The sequence below is a fragment of the Sturnira hondurensis genome, unplaced genomic scaffold (genome assembly GCF_014824575.4).
Source record: "Sturnira hondurensis isolate 20B ecotype Veracruz unplaced genomic scaffold, ASM1482457v3 Scaffold0009087, whole genome shotgun sequence".
NCBI lineage: Eukaryota > Metazoa > Chordata > Mammalia > Chiroptera > Phyllostomidae > Sturnira > Sturnira hondurensis.
The window spans coordinates 477,631-494,521 of NW_028081718.1; the positions used below are offsets into that span (position 1 = coordinate 477,631).

The following is a 16,891-nucleotide window of genomic DNA, read 5'->3' on the forward strand; positions in this document are numbered from 1 at the left end:
TTTTGTTTAAGATTTATTTTTGGAGATGGGAAAGGAGAGAGAAAGCGAAGGAGAGAGACACCAGTATGAGTGAGAAACATCAATCACTTGCCTCTCACATGCCCCAACTGGGGACCAGGCCCACAGCCCACACATGTACCTTGACTGGGAATTGAACCCGCAACATTTCACTTTGCAGGATGATGCCCAACCAACTGAGCCATGCTGGCCAGGGTGATATACTTTATTTTTTAGAGTAGTTTTACAGAAAGATTTACAGAAAGATTGCAAAGAAAGTACAGAATGAGTATCCATATACCTCTCCTCCAACACAAAATTTCCCTTATTAACATCTTACATTAGTGTGGTATTTTGTTGTAATTGATGAACCAATACTGATACATATTAGCTGAAGCCTGCAGTGGCTTTAGGGTTCACTCTTGGTGTTTTACATTCCATGGTTTTGGACAAATGTAGAAAGACATATCTACCCAGAATAGCTTCACTGCTTTAAAAATTCTGTGTTTTGCCTGTGCATTCCTCCCCCAACCCTCTTCAACTCCCATCAACTACTCATCCTTTCACTGTCTCCACAGTTTTGCCTTTTCCACAGTGTCATATAGTTGAGACCATATAATATAAAGCCTTTCAAGCTGTTTTTTTTTAATCTAACAATAGCATTTAAGATTTCTCCATGTCTCTGTGACTTGATAGCTCATTTATTTTTTTATTTTATTTATTTATCTTTAGGGGGGAAGGGAAGGAAAGAGGGAGAGAAATATCAATGTATGGTTGCCTCTCATGGGTCCCCTGCTGGGAACTGGCCTGCAACCCAGGGATGTTCCCTGACTGGGAATTGAACCGCGGTTGTTTGGTTTGCAGGCCCATGCTCAATCCACTGAGTTACACCAGCCAGGGCAATAGCTCATTTCTTTTTATCCCTGAATAATACTTCCTTGCTTGTATGTTTGTTTTTCAAATTCACCTACTTAAGAACATCGTGGTTGCTCCTAGTTTGGAGGCAGTTGTAAATTGAAGCTGTGGTAAACATCCACGTGCAGGTTTTTGTGTGGACTTAGGTTGAAGTAATGCTAAAGAGAAAGCCAAGTGCTAATGCAGTCATTAGTTTTGTCCCACATTCTGCAGTGTGAGAGTTAGGAATTTACTTGACTTTCTTTTCCTGCAGATTTTTAAAAAATACAATGTCTAATGGTTATGAAGACCACATGGCTGAAGACTGCAGGGATGACATTGGGAGAACAAATTTAATCGTCAACTACCTCCCTCAGAACATGACCCAGGATGAGTTGCGAAGTCTGTTCAGCAGTATTGGCGAAGTTGAATCTGCAAAACTTATTCGGGATAAAGTTGCAGGTAAAGAAGCCAAGATGTTTTTGTAAAGGAGGTGCTTGTGCCTGTCCTGCTAAGCACTGTCTTCTTGACATGTGACTCTGCAGTGTTCCTCAGCATAAAAGAGCTGCAGTCTTACACTGAGGCGTGCAAAGTTTCATTTTTTAAAATTTTTTATTTATCTTTAGAGGGGAAGGGAAGGAAAGAAGGAGAGAAATATCAATGTATGGTTGCCTCTCATGTGTTCCCCACTGGGAACTGCAACCCATCATGCAACCCAGGCATGTGCCCTGACTGGGAATTGAACCTCAGTCCTCTGGTTTGCAGGCCCATGCTCAATCCACTGAGCTACACCAACCAGTGCCAAAGTTTCATTTTTATCTCTGACTTTACTTTGCTACTGCCATTGTGTAAGGTTGAATGTAGGTTTCCCAAAGAGGAAAAAGTCAACATCAGACAGAGAGCATGTCCAGAATAAGATGTGGGGTGGGGGTGCGGAAAAATGAGGAGACACCAGAAACTGAGTCTGCTCTGAGAGCTATAAGTGACTGAGGGAGGACAGCTAGGCCTGATGTGGTTCCCGCTGTGGATGGGCCAGGCAGGTCCATCTCTGTCTTCCCATGCTCCCACACCTGGTCAGGCCCACTGCAGCGGGCTGAGTTCCCTCATGGGTGGCTCCTCATTAGGTTCAGGCCATTTCCACCGTTTGCTGTCATTCCATCAACTTGAACATCTGAAACACACTGAGCTTAACTCTTTGTGGGGGTGGAAGTAGGGCTGTGGCTCAGCAGGCTGGGGATGAGCATGTGTGAACTTGGTAGGCAGACTCAAAGCCCCTCTTTCCACGTAGTGTGACCACTAAGCCTCAGTGCCCCCATCCATAGTGTGGGGATGGTGGTGTCTTCCTCCTGATGCTGCGTCCCTCATAAAGGGTTTGTGGAAGGCCCAGCACCTGAAAAGGCCCTCATTCTGAGAGCCCAGTCTCAAGGACTCTTGAGAAGAACATGGAAAAACCAAGTATTGTGGTTCTTTTTCCCCCAAGGAGAAATACTGTTTGAGGGAGCCCTATCACTCCCCTCTACCTTACTCTCTTGCCCACCTCCTCCTCCCTCCCTTTCTGCCTCCTCTTCCTCTTCTCTGCTGTGGTGAGCTAAGGAATGAATAGTCCTCCCAGGAGGGCTCTGGCTGCCACCTGGGTTGTGGGACTATGATTCCCTACACTGAAACTAATTTAAAAATAAAACAGTATTTTTATTATGGAAATATAATACTCTCTTATTCAAATTTACATATAGAGTAAGATATCGAACCCCCTGTACTCCTTGTCAACTCCCAACATTTGCCACTGATGGGACAAGGCCCATCCCCGGGACAACTGGTAGAGAGGCTGGCTGACCCCCCTGTAGGGGATTGTTTTATTAGAGGGGCCAGGAAGTTAAGTCTTTTAAGAACCCTTCCGGGCTGGAAAGAAGTATTCCAAGTCATGAAATCCAAAGACCTACAGCCAAGATTGCTTTATCCAGCAAAACTTTCATTTAGAATGGAAGGACAGATAAAGTGCTTCTCAGATAAGGTCAAGTTCAAGGAGTTCATCATCACCAAGCCCTTATTATACGAAATGCTAAAGGGACTTATCTAAGAAAAAGAAGATGAAAAATATTAACAGTGAAAGGACAGCAAACACACAGCTATTAACAACCACACCTAAAACAAAAGCAAACCAAGAGGACAGCTAGATCAGGAGTGGAACCATAGAAATGAAGAACACATGGAGGGTTAGCAACGGGGGTGGGAGGGGGAGAAGGGGGGAGAAGGCACAGAAAATAGCATAGATGGTAGGTAGAAAATAGATAGGGGGGAGGGCGAGAATAGTGGGGGAAATATAGAATCCAAAGAACTTGAGACACGTGGTTATAAACTAAGGGGGGGAGAATGGTGGGGGAGGGAGGGTGCGGGTGGAGGGGATTGAGGGGGGGGAATAGAACAACTGTAATGGTATAATCAATAAAATATATTTAAAAAAAGAACCCTTCCAATTCTTTTTTTTTTTTTAATATTTTATTTATTCATCTTTAGAGGGGAAGGGAAAGAGAGAGGAAGAGAAACATCAGTGTATGGTTGCTTCTCGTGCATCCCCTGCTGGGAACTGGCCCCTGCCGGGAACTGGCCTGCAACCCAGGCATGTGCCCTGACTGGGAATCGAACCGCGATCATCTGGTTCACAGGCCCACGCTCAATCCACTGAGCTACACCAGCCAGGGCTCTTTTTTTTTTAAGATTGAATTTATTTATCTTTAAAGGGGAAGGGAAGGAGAGAGGGAGAGAAACATCAGTGTATGGTTGCCTCTCATGCATCCCCTGCTGGCCTGCAACCCAGGCATGTGCCCAGACTGGGAATCAAACCGTGATCCTTTGGTCCACAGGCCTGTGCTCAATCCACTGAGCTACACCAGCCAGAGCCCCTTCCAAGTCTTAGAGTCTATGATGTAATCAGTGTCTTCTAAATAGGAACTTTAAATAATACTCAAAATTGAATAGTATTAGACATATTCTAGACACCACTTTCTCTCTCCTGTTCCAGGAAACCATCCTGAAATAAGAGTCTTTGTTCACAGGGGTTTTGAAATTCTCCTGTGCTTCTAGCAAGTCATGCCTTTCTCCACTTACTTTCTGGGGGAAGATGATTTCAGCCCATTGGTATTCCTCTGTATTGCAGCCTGATTTTGCAAGCATTCTTACGGTACCCAACTTCTTTGTCTCTTCACTTGGTATGGTTTTCAACTATGGTAATAGTTGGTAATAAGAACTATGGTAATAAGAACTCCTAGGTTTGGTGGAATTGGCTGGAAAAGTAGAGAACTGGTTTTGAGAGAGTAGTAAAATTGTCATCTGAAAGTTTTCAGTTCAGAGAGAAACTTTTTCTTATCTTTGGTCAAGATGAGTGTAGTAGGTGGATCTGGACTGGCATTTCAGCTCAGCACCTTGCTAGTAGTTGCTAAATTGAGTGAATGTAGCTTTATGAAAAAGTTACTGCATTCTTACTCATCTCCTGCCACCAATGTATGAAACTTCTTCACTGGCTGGTCCTGGGGCAGTGGCCATATGTTTCCTGCCCACTGCCTTTTGATTACACTGCTTTGAGGAAACCCAGAACATGGATACCTTCATCCAACTGCTTTTTCCTTCCAGGCTCTGGCTGCCCACACCAGAGAGACAGGGGCTCTATCAAATCAAATCTCCACCTGAGCTCAGCCTACCATGAGGGCTGTCCCTGCCCCCGACCAGAGCAACTATATTAGCGTGGTTCCCCCTCTGGATTCCTTCATCTCACCTGAGGACTGCCTTCTACTCTGCAGCCATCTCCATCTCTGTCCTGGACTCTCTCGCTTCTCAGCACCCCAAGACCCTCAAGCTATTCATGTACCCACTTCTCTGGACCTTTCTAAGATTGTCCCATCAGCATTCAGCATGCTCTAGTCTCAGCTCTCTTTTTAAAAAATTTTTAAGATGTTTATTTATGTATTTTTAGAGAGAAGGAGAGGGAGAGAGAAAGAGAGGGAGAGAAACATCGATTGTTTGCCTCTCGCAACTGGGGCCGGCAACCCAGGCACATCCCTGACCAGGAATGGAACTGGTAACCTTTTAGTGTGTAGGATGGTGCCCAACCCACTGAGTCACACCAGTCAGGGCTCTTTAAAAAAAAAACTTGGTGAGATTTTCCAACTTCCTATAGCTCAGGTTTTCTCAGCTTGAGCACTATTGATATTTGGGACTGGATAATTCCTGTGAGGGGCCATCCTGTGCATTGCAGGATGTTGAACAGCATCACTGATCTTCACCCACTAGATGCCAGTGACACTTTCTGAGTTGTGACAACCAAAAGCTGTGCCGTCATTTCCAAGATTTCTTAGGGGGCAGAATCACTCATGATTGAAAACTTTCTTCAGCTGTTCTCCTCTTTCTCCTCCTCCTCCTCCTGTTCACAGAGCCAGCAAATTGACTATCTCCTCTTCCTTAGAAACCTCTTTCCTTGGCTTCTGTGAACCTCTTACCCTGGCTCTTGCCTGACCCAGAGGCCTCACTCTGCCTCTATCACAGACCCTTCCTAGCTGTTTACTTCAGTGGTCCTCAGGGTTACTCCCAGGCCTCTTCTTCTGAAGCCTAGGTTATGGTGAACAAATGCACCCCAAAGCTTAGTTCCCCTTTAGTTTCCCACCTCTCTCTACAAGCTTCAGACCCCTGAACCCTCAAATTCACTTTTCCAAACTGACCTTGACTTTCCCACAAGCCGACTGCTTGTTTCCCAGTGTCCCCATCTTAACGGATGGCATCACTGTCAACTTAGTGGCTCTGGTCAGTAATCTAAGCGTGCCCTTCGAAAGGTATTCCTGGTATTTGTCCTTCTGGATGTTTCTATCTCTTCCTCCATCTCCCCTGCCTTCATCCTAGACCAAAGCACATTGGCCTCTGCCTGCATTAGTGCTCTTGCCTCTTGACTGGCCACCTGTGTTCCCTTCAGACCAGCCTCACTACAGCAAAGGGATCTCTTTTAACAGTCCACATGTCATTCTCACTTGCCTGCTTTAAAACCTCTTGGTTTAGGGTCCCATTTCCTTTAAGATGCCTTCCCTGGCCCGACCCATCAGCTTTAGATGCCTCTCTTCTGGGTTCCCGTAGCAACTGGGCAGACCTAGTACATGGGTTTGCACATTGCACTGAAGTTGGAACTTTCTTGTCTATTAGGTCCATATAATTCTTGAATTAGGGGCCCTATTTTATCTCTATGGCCCTGGAATTAGCCACAGTCTGTTGAAGGAATGAATGAATGGAAGGGTCTGGGAATCGGGGGAGCACGCATATCAGCATGGGCATTCGTTCCCCCAGCAAATACTTATTCACTGGCAACCATGGGCCAAGCCCTGGTGACAGGAGGAATGAGGGACAGAGTGATGGCCAGGATGCTGAGAATGTTTCATGTGGTGGTCTCAAGATTCAGAATATTTCTGGCCAGTCAGGCTTCAGCCCCCACATTGGAGACATGCATTTGGTGTTGCCTCTTCCATCCATAGTCACTATGTAGCCCTGCCCTGCTCTCTGTCCTGGTGTCCAGTTCCTAGGGAGCTGAGTTACTGTTTGCATGGTTGGTGGACCCTGTTAGAAAAACAGTAATTTGGGGGTGTCTGGAACTCCTCTGTATAACCATGGGGAGCTCTGCTCTCTGGGGCTCCCCACCTGCACATTCAGCACCAGCCATCACCTGGGCATGTTGGGATCCTAGGGAGCTTTCAGAGCTAGTGAAGCCACCCTCACCCCTCCTCCACCCCACCCCATTTCAATTTCATTGGTCTGGGATGTTGCCTGGGCAGTGGTCACTTTTTAGAAGCTTCCCTGGTGATTGCAATGGTCTGCCAAAGATGAAAGTAATTGGTTTATGGTAAAGGAAAGGGTAGAAGTGGGTGCTCAGCACTGTTTTAAGCACTCTGGTCTACAGCCTTGTCAATTAGGTGAAAACCATGGGCTCCCCTTTGTTCCTCCCCGTCCTTTCTTCCTGCTGCACACAGCTGCTCACCACAGAGGGTAGAACAGATTGAAGGGACAGAGCCAGCCCTGGGGATAGGTGTGTGCAGAGGCCCCTCCTCAGCTGGCCCCAGAAGGCTCAGCCCAGTCCAGGAGTGCTGGCAGAGGAGTTGCTCCCTGGCACATTAGGCCCCCCAGAGTTCCCTCCTGCATCAGCCTGTCTGCAAGTCTTCTCCATGTGCCTTCTTCCCACTGCCCCCTCCCTGGTGCCCACCACCCTCATCGCAAACCTTCCCCAGCTCATAGACTTTCCACTGGGCCCTGCCTGCTGTGACCCACTATCCGCTGTCTGCACAGCAGCCACCTCTGGCCCATTCTCCCATTTCCTGGAACACACCCGTCATCTTCACCTCATAGACTTGGCATTTGCTCTTCAGTCTGGAATGCTTGCCATCCCAAGGTATCGCTTCAGATATCACCTTCTCTAAGGGTGCTCCTAGCCACCCTGTCTACTGAGGACCGTCCTGTCAGCCTCCCACCACAGAAAGATTCTCCCCATAGCGCCTGTGTGGTAGCTTTACTTCTTCCTCCCTTGCTGGTTTGTTGTCCTCCTTGCCCAGTGGGATGTGAGTTTCACTAAGGTACAAACTCCTCCTTTATGATCATCATCAAACCATCCCTCCACCCCAGCTAGCTTGGCCTTGGCTATGACATCTACTAGGTGCTCAGTTAATATGGGTGGACATGTTGAAGAGAACTGGAATGGAGGCAGGACTGGGGAAGGCAGGCAGTGGCCATCTGAGGGTATGTGACTTCCTAGGTAACATTGGCAGAAACAGGCATACAGATAGTCAGGTCACGCAGGAATACTCTGATGAAGATAAAGACTATAGGCAGAACCTTGGGGACCATCTCTATGAAATGGGCAGAGAACAAACCTAAAGAAGGACAGCTGAGGAGAAGGAAAACCTGGCACCACTGTCACATCCTAGGGGAGCTAGTGCCTCAAGCTAAGAGCTCAGGAAGCTCTATCCTGAAACTGTCCGTGGGGCGGCACCTAGGTATCATGGATGGATTTGCTGAAGGTGCTGGCAGTCAGCATTGACCACCTTGGGGAGCCAGCCAGGGCTACTGGAACTGGGCCAGGCCCACGTTTATATGCTAAGAGGAGCCAGCCGCAGCTGAAGACACAGGAACAGAGCATGGGTGAGCCTTCTTTGTGCCTGGTTTCCCCAGCAGTGCTTAGGCCACCTGAGGCAGCAGTAGGAAGAAAGCAGGTGCTCCAGGGTGGGGTTGACCTTGTTGGAGGAGCAGAAAGACAGAGACCCATGTGCAAGTGTTGCTGATCAGAGAGGCAGATGGGCCTGTCCAGGGCTGGTCCAGAGAGGACAGGCTTCTTGGCTTGGCCATGGTGACAGGCAGTCAGATTGGATTTGAAGAGCCGGCATTTGGGAGTAAAACTCCCGGCCAGGCTGAAGTTTGGTTGGGAATTCATACCACAGACCTCTGCCTTCTCAGCTCTTACATTTGTGGCCTGGACTGTTTGCAAGGACTCTAAGTCCCTGACCTGGAGCCAACTGTAGCTTTCTGAGCTTCAAGTACGGCTCTCCTGCTGGATAGGCTGGAGCCCCACAGACCTGCTCTCCAGGGTCCTCACTTTCTGGGGCTCAGGAGCTGAGTCTTTGAGACACATGGGGTTTTGAAAGTATGGGTCTGGAGGGTCAGGTTTTGTTTTTGTTTCTTTAAAAAAAGAAAATGGCCATGCAAATAATTTATATAGCCACTCCTCCTTGAAGGAGGGAAAGGGGAATTCCACAAAGCACCTCCTGAGTGTGGGCTGTGCAGTGACTTTCTTCCAAAGCTTACAGTATGAGGGCGGGGGTGACCTTACAATGGAGAAGAAACCTGCCGAACCACCTGCCTCAGCCAGGGGATCACGGTCAACATTGTCTTAAGTCACTCAGACAGCCTGCACCCCTGATGTAATGTGGTGAGAAGGGCACTGCACTCTGTTTTCCCTCTCAAAACCCACCACCCCAAACTCACCATTAGAAAAAACTTATGACGAATCCAGGTTGAGGGCAATTCCACAGCATCCCTGAGCAGCCCTCAACTGTCAAGGTTATCACAAGCAAGGGAGGTCTGAGAAACTGTCCCACCTAGGAGGAGCCTGAGGAGACATGAGGGCCAAATGTTACATGGGAACTGGGATGGCGTCCTGGGACAGAAAAGAACATTAGGGGGGAAACTAAGGCAATGGAAATCAAGTGTGGACTGCAATTAATAATAATGTATTTCTGCTGATTCATTACTTATAACAAGTATTCCATCCATTCTAGGATGACTTATCACTAATAGGAAACTGGGTGTGGGGTATATGGGAACTCCCTGTATTATCTTTGTAATTTTTCTTTAAATCTAAAAAACGTTTTTATTTTAAATGGCAAAACTGAGTTAGGCTGTCTACTGGGTTCCCCCAGCACTGTGGGCTAGCCTACATACCTGCGATGAGGAGCTCAGCCTCTTTGTGCTCAAGGCCTGGTTGTATTGTTTACCTGCTCGTTGTAACTCCCTGCCAACTGGAGGAATGGAGCAAAGCTCAGTGGGGGTGGGTCTTGGTCTTAGACACAGGTCTATTTCTGCCCAGGGCAGTGCCCTGTGTGTAGTGGGGGTCCTATAACATGGCGTGTGCTCAGGTCAGTTGTCATGTTGGTGGTTCCCTGAGCCTCCTCCTGCTCCTCCCCTGCAATGAAGGTGTAAAGGTGGAAGGGTCCTTCCACCTCTGACCCTCAGCCTCTGCTCCCATCTGACCTCCTGGGAACCCACAGTCCCTCACCAACTTTGCCGAGTTCCCTGTGGCTATTCACTGGGTCACTCCCACTTCTAAAAGTTGTACAAAGAAGGGATGGAAACATGCTACCTGTAACCTGGGATTTGTTTGGTGAGAACTCCAGTTTTTGCATCCCTATGACTCCCCCAGACTTCAGCTGACAATGTATCACACGGAGGCCACTGCTGAGGGGACCCTGCCAGCTTGACCAGGACTGTGAGGGCAGTGCAGGGCCCAGTGGGGCCACACCACCCTCCATGCTGTCCTTTCCTTGTGCTCCCAACTGGGGTGCAGGGTTGGGAAAGTAAGTGGAACTGAGGCTGGGTGGCACCAGGGTACAGCGAGCTTTTCCCGCTCTGGGGCTGAAAGTGGTGGAGAAATGCCTGTCTGCCTGCCTGCCACTCAACCCTTCCCATACCCAGGAAACACCTCGGAAACACAGCGTGGCCGTCACCAATGGGGCTGGTCACTGTCATTGCTTTGGTGATTGGTTCCCCATGATGTAGTCAGTAGCACAATGTTTCTTTTTAAGTAACTTTTTATTACAAAACTAACATTTGTTCTTTTCCTAAAATGTACAAGTTTGCCAAAAAACTGTAACAAATAAACCATTAATGTAGACTGTGACTCACTTCCTGTAGGCCCTGGCTCTTAACATCCCTGTTTTTTTTCCTGTGTCTTTCCTCTGGCCTTGCTCTTTTGAACCCAGCTAGACACAGGAGGGCACAGCCCCGTTCATCCTCTCGCTCACGCTCTCAGTTGGTTTACCAGTGTGCCCGTGTTCTTCCACAGGACACAGCCTGGGCTATGGCTTTGTGAACTACGTGACTGCAAAGGATGCAGAGAGAGCAGTGAATACACTGAACGGCCTGCGGCTCCAGTCCAAAACCATTAAGGTAAAGAGTGGCCAGCACCGCCCCATTCATTCCTGCCCTGGGCTGGCTGTACTCTGCCGAGCACAGCCTTGCTCTCTGGAGCTGGAGTCCAGCCACTTTGAGGAGACTTCTCCCGGCCCCCTAGTTTTTATGTTCCTTTTGTAGACAGCTCCCTCAACCATTTGCTGGGAAACTTGCCTCCTTTCCCTCTGTAAGATTTCTGTCTCCTAGAGTGTTGGGGCCAAGCCCATGTTGTCTCACTGTTTCTGTCAAGGACATCATCAGCACCTTGGAACCGTGGCACTTCCAGAGCCCCTGGGGAGCCCCTGGGGAGCCCCCTGTCTGCTCACAATTGAGGCCTTGCATGTCAGGTGTGTGTTAAGTGGTAACTGTCCAAAACCTCCTATTGTGGCTTACAGCTTCCTCAGCCTCACCAGTAAAGGGACGATCCCCATGAAGGGCACACACACAGGGGTAGCCTCTGGGGCTTCCCAGGCCTTTCTGGCTCAGGCCTGCCCTGCGTGTCTCACAACTGGCTGCAACATTCCCATCCTAGTGCAGCCCCATTCCTCTACCCTGCCCACTCCTGGCTCACTGCAATGATGCATCAGTATCCCCCTTTTTACCCCATCACAGCCACTGCATTCAACAGTCACTTAGCACATGTTTATTGAGCACCTACTACATACCAGACAGTGAACAAATCGGACAAATTCTGTGCCCTCACAGAGTCAGGTGTGTGTGTGTTCTTGGCACACTCTTGCCCTTCGTGGCAGGCATGAGCTCTGTTGTGGCAGACACCTGTTGTCTGTGCCTTCCCTCTGCCCAGTGACACCAAGAGATCATGTTTGCTTTTATGTTATGGACTCAAGCCTCTCGTTACATCAATTTTGTAACTCTCAGAGAGAAAGTTCTGCACAGTCCTCACCTTCTGGAGCACACGGTTCTGTTTCCTCCCCTTCCATCTCCCAACCTCCTCACTTGGTTCTGACCCCGTTGGGTGTTACTGAGTCCCATTTCCCCAGATCGCCCCTTTGCAGGCAGAAGGGCTTCCTCACAGCTTCCCCTTCCCAGCAGGAGTGTGACCTTGGATCCATCCCTCCTTCTAGCCTGCAGGGACCACAAAGCTGTTGCTTTTTCTTCAAAGACCTTTTCTTTGAAAAAAAGCACCAAAGACCTTTTCTTCCCATCAGCCCCTGGAGCCTCCCCTCGCCACCTCTAGTGCACATACATACCATTTCATCTAAGCCACTACAAAAGTTCCTTTAGGCTTTCTTCACGTTTGGAAAGCATAAACACGGAGGCCTAGAGTCATGTAATATTGAGGAGTTGAGTGTGGAAGTTGGGGTTCCCCTTACACTTGTGAGCCCCACTGGGCTCCTGGGCTTGCCTCTGGGCAGGTACGTGTCCCACTCTCAGCAGCACCCAGCTCTTGCCCACCAGCCCTGGGGCTCTTCTCAGGCAGGTCTTGTTTTCGGCCCAGCTCATCACCCAGAGAAGCATAAGGCCTTGGTAGGAGAACGGATAACAGGGTTGGGTCCCTGCCCTGCCATCAACCAGCTGTGGGCCCTCAGTCACTCTTTTTGTAAAATAGGAATAACGTTCTCATGGAGACATGAGGGCCAGGTAAGAAAGCACCACCGGCTGCTGCCTCACTGCCTGGCCCGCGGGTGGCGCCCAGCAGGCACTACCATGGGTGGCGGGTGTCTGTGTGCTTTCCTGCCATAGGCTGGCTTTTTCTCACTCCAGAATTTAACTCCCTCCCTTGGTGTTTTGGCCACTCCCCTGCCCTAACCCCAGGAAGCGGTTTTGTCTTCAAGGTGTCGTATGCTCGCCCGAGCTCAGAGGTCATCAAAGATGCCAACTTGTACATCAGTGGGCTCCCCAGGAACATGACCCAGAAGGATGTGGAGGACATGTTCTCTCGGTTCGGGCGAATCATCAACTCCCGGGTCCTGGTGGACCAGACGACAGGTACAGCTGTGGTCTGGGATACGTGGTGAGGTTTTCCTCTAGGGCAGGGGCTGGGTTTTCTAGGGAAGACAGGTCGTGTGTGAATTTAATGTTGTTGGTAGTTCTACCAATGAAGACAGAATTGAAGTGAGATGACATTGGCCTTTGTTTTATGAGAAAGAGGCATGAAAGAGTCCCCATGTCAAGCTGGCACTTTATGGTAAAAACACCAAAACATTCTGGCACCAACTCACACCTTCCCTTAGATACCCAAATGTCCTGGTCTGGCCTGTGACGGGGATTCAGGGTTCGCTGCTGTTCTAACTGCATACACTTAGTGTGTGATTTGACAGTCTTATCTTGGAAGCAGCCCTGGAGGGCAGGTAGGCAGGAATCTGGGTTCCGACCCGCATGCCCTGCTGGCCAAGGAACTGGGATTGGAACATCCCTTGCCAATTCCTATGCGAGCCTCTATCTGGAGAGCAATAAGCTTAAGCCATGCCCACTTTAGGACTCCTCACTTCTGTTCCCATTAGGAATGGGAATATTCCAACAAACTAGAAAGGAAGCTTCTTGCCCATGGAGCCCAGTGAAGCTAGTAGACTTGTCTGTGGTTGATTTTTATGTTCCTCTGACACAGAGTATTCACCACCCCCTTGTCTGTGGTATTAAAACTAATATTGGGCCCTGGCTGAGTGCCTCGGGTGGTTTGGAGCATTGTCCTGTACACCAGAAGGATGTGGCTTCCACCCCCACTTTAGGTGCACACAGCAGGGAACTGAGCAATGTTTTTCTCTCACATCGATGTTTCTCTTTTATCTCTTTCTCCCCTTCCCCCTTCCTCTCTCTCTAAAAAAAATTAATAAACACATTTTCAGGTGAGGCTTTAAAAAATAATAATATTGGATAGTTAGGTCACAGAAAGTCATAGCTCTGAGGCGAACTCCCCATTGCAGAGCAGACTCTGGAGAGGAAGGGAGTTAGGGCACACACAGTTTTCCACGTTGCCCCTATGCTGTGTGCTTCAGGACAGGCAGCCTTGTCTGCTCTTCTTTCTCCAGCCCTAGTTGTGAAAGCTGAGATTGGTGCCTCTTGAGGCCTGGCCTTGGGAGGAGTGGGCAGCTTGAGTTCCCCAGAGGCCTGAGGAAAAGTGGCTTGTGGCGTGTGGTCCATAGGCTCAGGCTACAGGTATTTCATAGGAGCTCTGGGTATTCCCCTGGTCGGACAGACACCTGCTGTGACAGCAACTCAGGGTGTAGGGATATGGGCCATACCCCACCCATATTGCCTCCTTTATTCTACCCCTTTGCTCTAAGGTAGAGGGTAGGTGTCAGGTAAAGACACTATTTACTTGGGATGAACCCCTCTGGCCTGCACCAGATAAATTTCCTTTGGTTCCTAAAGCCCCCTTTGAGAGGGAATGGTGCAGTCAGCTGGTCAGTGCACGTAGGATTCCAAGCCCCACCTATATAGAATCGTCTGCCAGAGGCCCACCTTCTGCCCCCACAGCCCTGTTTCTCTAACTCACACGATCCCAGCTTTGCCTCTGCAGGTCTCTGTCCAGCTCTGCCGAGCACAGCCTTGCTCTCTGGAGCTGGAGTCCAGCCACTTTGAGGAGACTTCTCCCGGCCCCCTAGTTTTTATGTTCCTTTTGTAGACAGCTCCCTCAACCATTTGCTGGGAAACTTGCCTCCTTTCCCTCTGTAAGATTTCTGTCTCCTAGAGTGTTAAGGGGCAACCAGAGTTGCCCTCCAGGCTCAGCTGTGACCTCAGGGTGGCGTCCTGCATCCTCTCTCTCCCTCAGGCTTCCCTGCCAGCCTTTGCCTTCAATGAAAGGATGGGAGTCCCCACCCCACACGTTTCTCTGTTGTGGAATCCCCAAAAGAGGAGAAGAGGGAAGGGAAGGGAGGGATGAGGGGTTCCCTCCTCCAGCTCTGCTTTCTGACCTGGGGGTGGAATTAGAAAGTAGAAAGGTGAGCCCCCTCGGGCTACAGGCTCCCCTTCTTCCCTCTGCTCTAGAGTAGGCCACCCACCCAGAGCTGCTCTGTCGGTGCTCCATGGAGCCCACTGGGGGCTGTGGCAGAGGACTGCGTGGCAGGCTGGTTTTCCTTCACATGACAATGCTTTTTATTATTGAAATGGGGAAGCTCTCTTAAGAAATCTTACAACCTGAACTCATAGAACTTAAATTTTTTTTATTTCTTTACTACTTCATCCATTTTAATTGTGAACTTTATACTTTATTCATCTGGAGATTGTGCCATTTATTGGTTTCCGCTCTTAATTCCGAAAAACACTAGAGGGTTCTGACCCGTGTGGCTCAGTTGGTTGGATGTCATCCCACAAAGGGACTCCGGATCAGAGCACGTGCTTGGGTTGTGGATTTGGTCCCAGTAGGGGCACGTGTGAGAGGCAACCTATTGATGTTTCTTTCTTATCAATGTTTCCCTCCCTGTCTTTCTCCCTCCCTCTAAAAATAACTAAATAAAAAAACAGTTTAAAAAAACTCTAGAAGGAAAAAAAATCACAAAGCTATCTTCAAAAGTATATGTACATTCACCAAATAGGTGAATTAACATCCCCTTGCGTTAACTAACATTTTCTTTTTTCTTTATTTTTCTTTACTTATTTTTTTAATTTTATTTATTTATCTTTAGAGAGGAAGGCTTAGGGAGAGAAATATCAATGTGTGCTTGCCTCTCGTGGTTCCCCCACTGGGAACTGGCCTGCAACTCAGGCATGTGCCCTGACTGGGAATTGAACCACAGTTCTTTGGTTCGCAGGCCCACTATTTTTATGTTTTTAGAATAACATTTTCTTTCTCTTTCTCAGGTTTTGTCCATTGCACTCTGTAAGTTTTCATTTGAAAGCCATTTGACAAAACCAAACAGGAAAGTCCCACTTGCACACACACTTTCTCTCTGCTTGATCTTGAGGTCTTTATAAGTAGAATGAAGCTGTCTCCTTATCGGAGCCAGCCAGCTCCAGCTTTCAGCATCTTTTGCCTATAGGTAGATTTTGTTCAGGTTTCCATCTGTCTAAACTGTTTTTCATGCCCTTCAAGACCAAATAAAAAGAGCATTTTTAGGTATTCTTTTTAATTGAAATTGAAAAATAAACTCAAGTTCTAGAATTTCCTGGGGCATGCATGTGAGTTGCCTGGTCTGACCTCACTAACTCAGTGAGTGTCTGCCTGTTCGAGTGTGAAAGCTACGTTTAAGGAGCTAGGGAGCCACTGCTGGAGGCAGCCTGAAGGCTGCTGGGAACTGCCGAATGGCCCCCTGGGCTCTGTGCTAGGGGTCGGGGAAGCTTCCCGGTGAGAGCGTTAGTGTGTGCCTTAGGACACACCATGGGCTGTCCACTGCAGGTTACAGTTGTCAACAAAGAAATCCTGGTGCCAGGGTCCCTGACTGTTCACTGTGTGCTTCAGTAGGGCCCACGGTGCCACATCCAAGTCAGGCCCAAATGTGGGGTCAACCATGTCTTGCAGTGATTTTTGTCATCTCAGCACCCCACTAAGATGTTCCTGAGTCATCACTCTGTGCCCCTCTGTGGGAAATAGTGAGGAGAGGTACTAGAATGGGGTTTTTTGTTTTACTTTATTTTTCTTTATTGATTCTAGAGAGTCAATAAAAGGGGAGAGGAAGGGAAAGAGAAAGAGGGAAACCAATGTGTGGTTGCCTCTTGCACGTGACCCAGCTGGGGACCAAACCCACAACCCAGGCATGTGCCCTGGCCGGAATTCAAACCTGCAACTTTTTGGTTTGAAGGACAGTGCCCAACCTACTAAGCCTCACCAGCCAGGGCTTTCCTGGTTTCATCAGTTTCATTCACCACATGCTAAAAGCCTTTGTCTAGAGAAGAAAATGTGACTTATGACAGCCTGTGACTACAGCCATGATGAGTATCTAGGATAGGGCTGTCAACTGCAGCCACCCCACCAGTGACACCCATAACTCCAGCCCAGCAACATCACCCTCAGACTGGCCCTCACTGTCATCTCTCCACTACACTTGGACCTTCACACTTGATCCCCATTCCTTCTCTTCAAGAGAAGTAGCCAGGTTCTTCTGTGGCTCCAGATTCCCTCATCCTAGCTTGAGTTCCTTGAGTTCTCCAAGGGCCAAGATCTGCCCCCAAGACCCAAAATATGGGTGGATAGGGAGATGCGGGCAGCTGAGCCCTTTCCCACTGATTTTTTCCAGTCTCTCACTCATGCCAACTGTTCAGACACCGCTTTTAGCATTTGGGCCTTGGACCTCAGGCAGCCTGGGCACATTCCTGCTGTGCCAAGGGACTCAGGGTTTACTTACAGTGCTTCAGCCTAGGCAGCCAGGGAGGGTGCCCCCTGAGGCAGATGGAAGCCATGCCAGGGGGGCCCTGGCCC

General features: G+C 48.8%; 1 protein-coding gene across 4 annotated transcripts in view; it reads left to right on the forward strand.

Moving 5' to 3' along the window:
- The window catches only part of ELAVL1 (ELAV like RNA binding protein 1), a 48,761-nt gene that overhangs the window by 14,660 nt on the left and 17,210 nt on the right, over nucleotides 1–16,891 (forward strand). For all 4 annotated transcript variants that reach the window (XM_037056600.1, XM_037056598.1, XM_037056597.1 and 1 more), the window contains 3 exons: nucleotides 1,166–1,353; nucleotides 10,469–10,572; nucleotides 12,372–12,525. In XM_037056600.1, coding sequence (XP_036912495.1) covers nucleotides 1,182–1,353; nucleotides 10,469–10,572; nucleotides 12,372–12,525 — 430 coding nt within the window. In that variant the 5' untranslated portion in view covers nucleotides 1,166–1,181. The remainder of the gene's footprint in view (nucleotides 1–1,165; nucleotides 1,354–10,468; nucleotides 10,573–12,371; nucleotides 12,526–16,891) is intronic.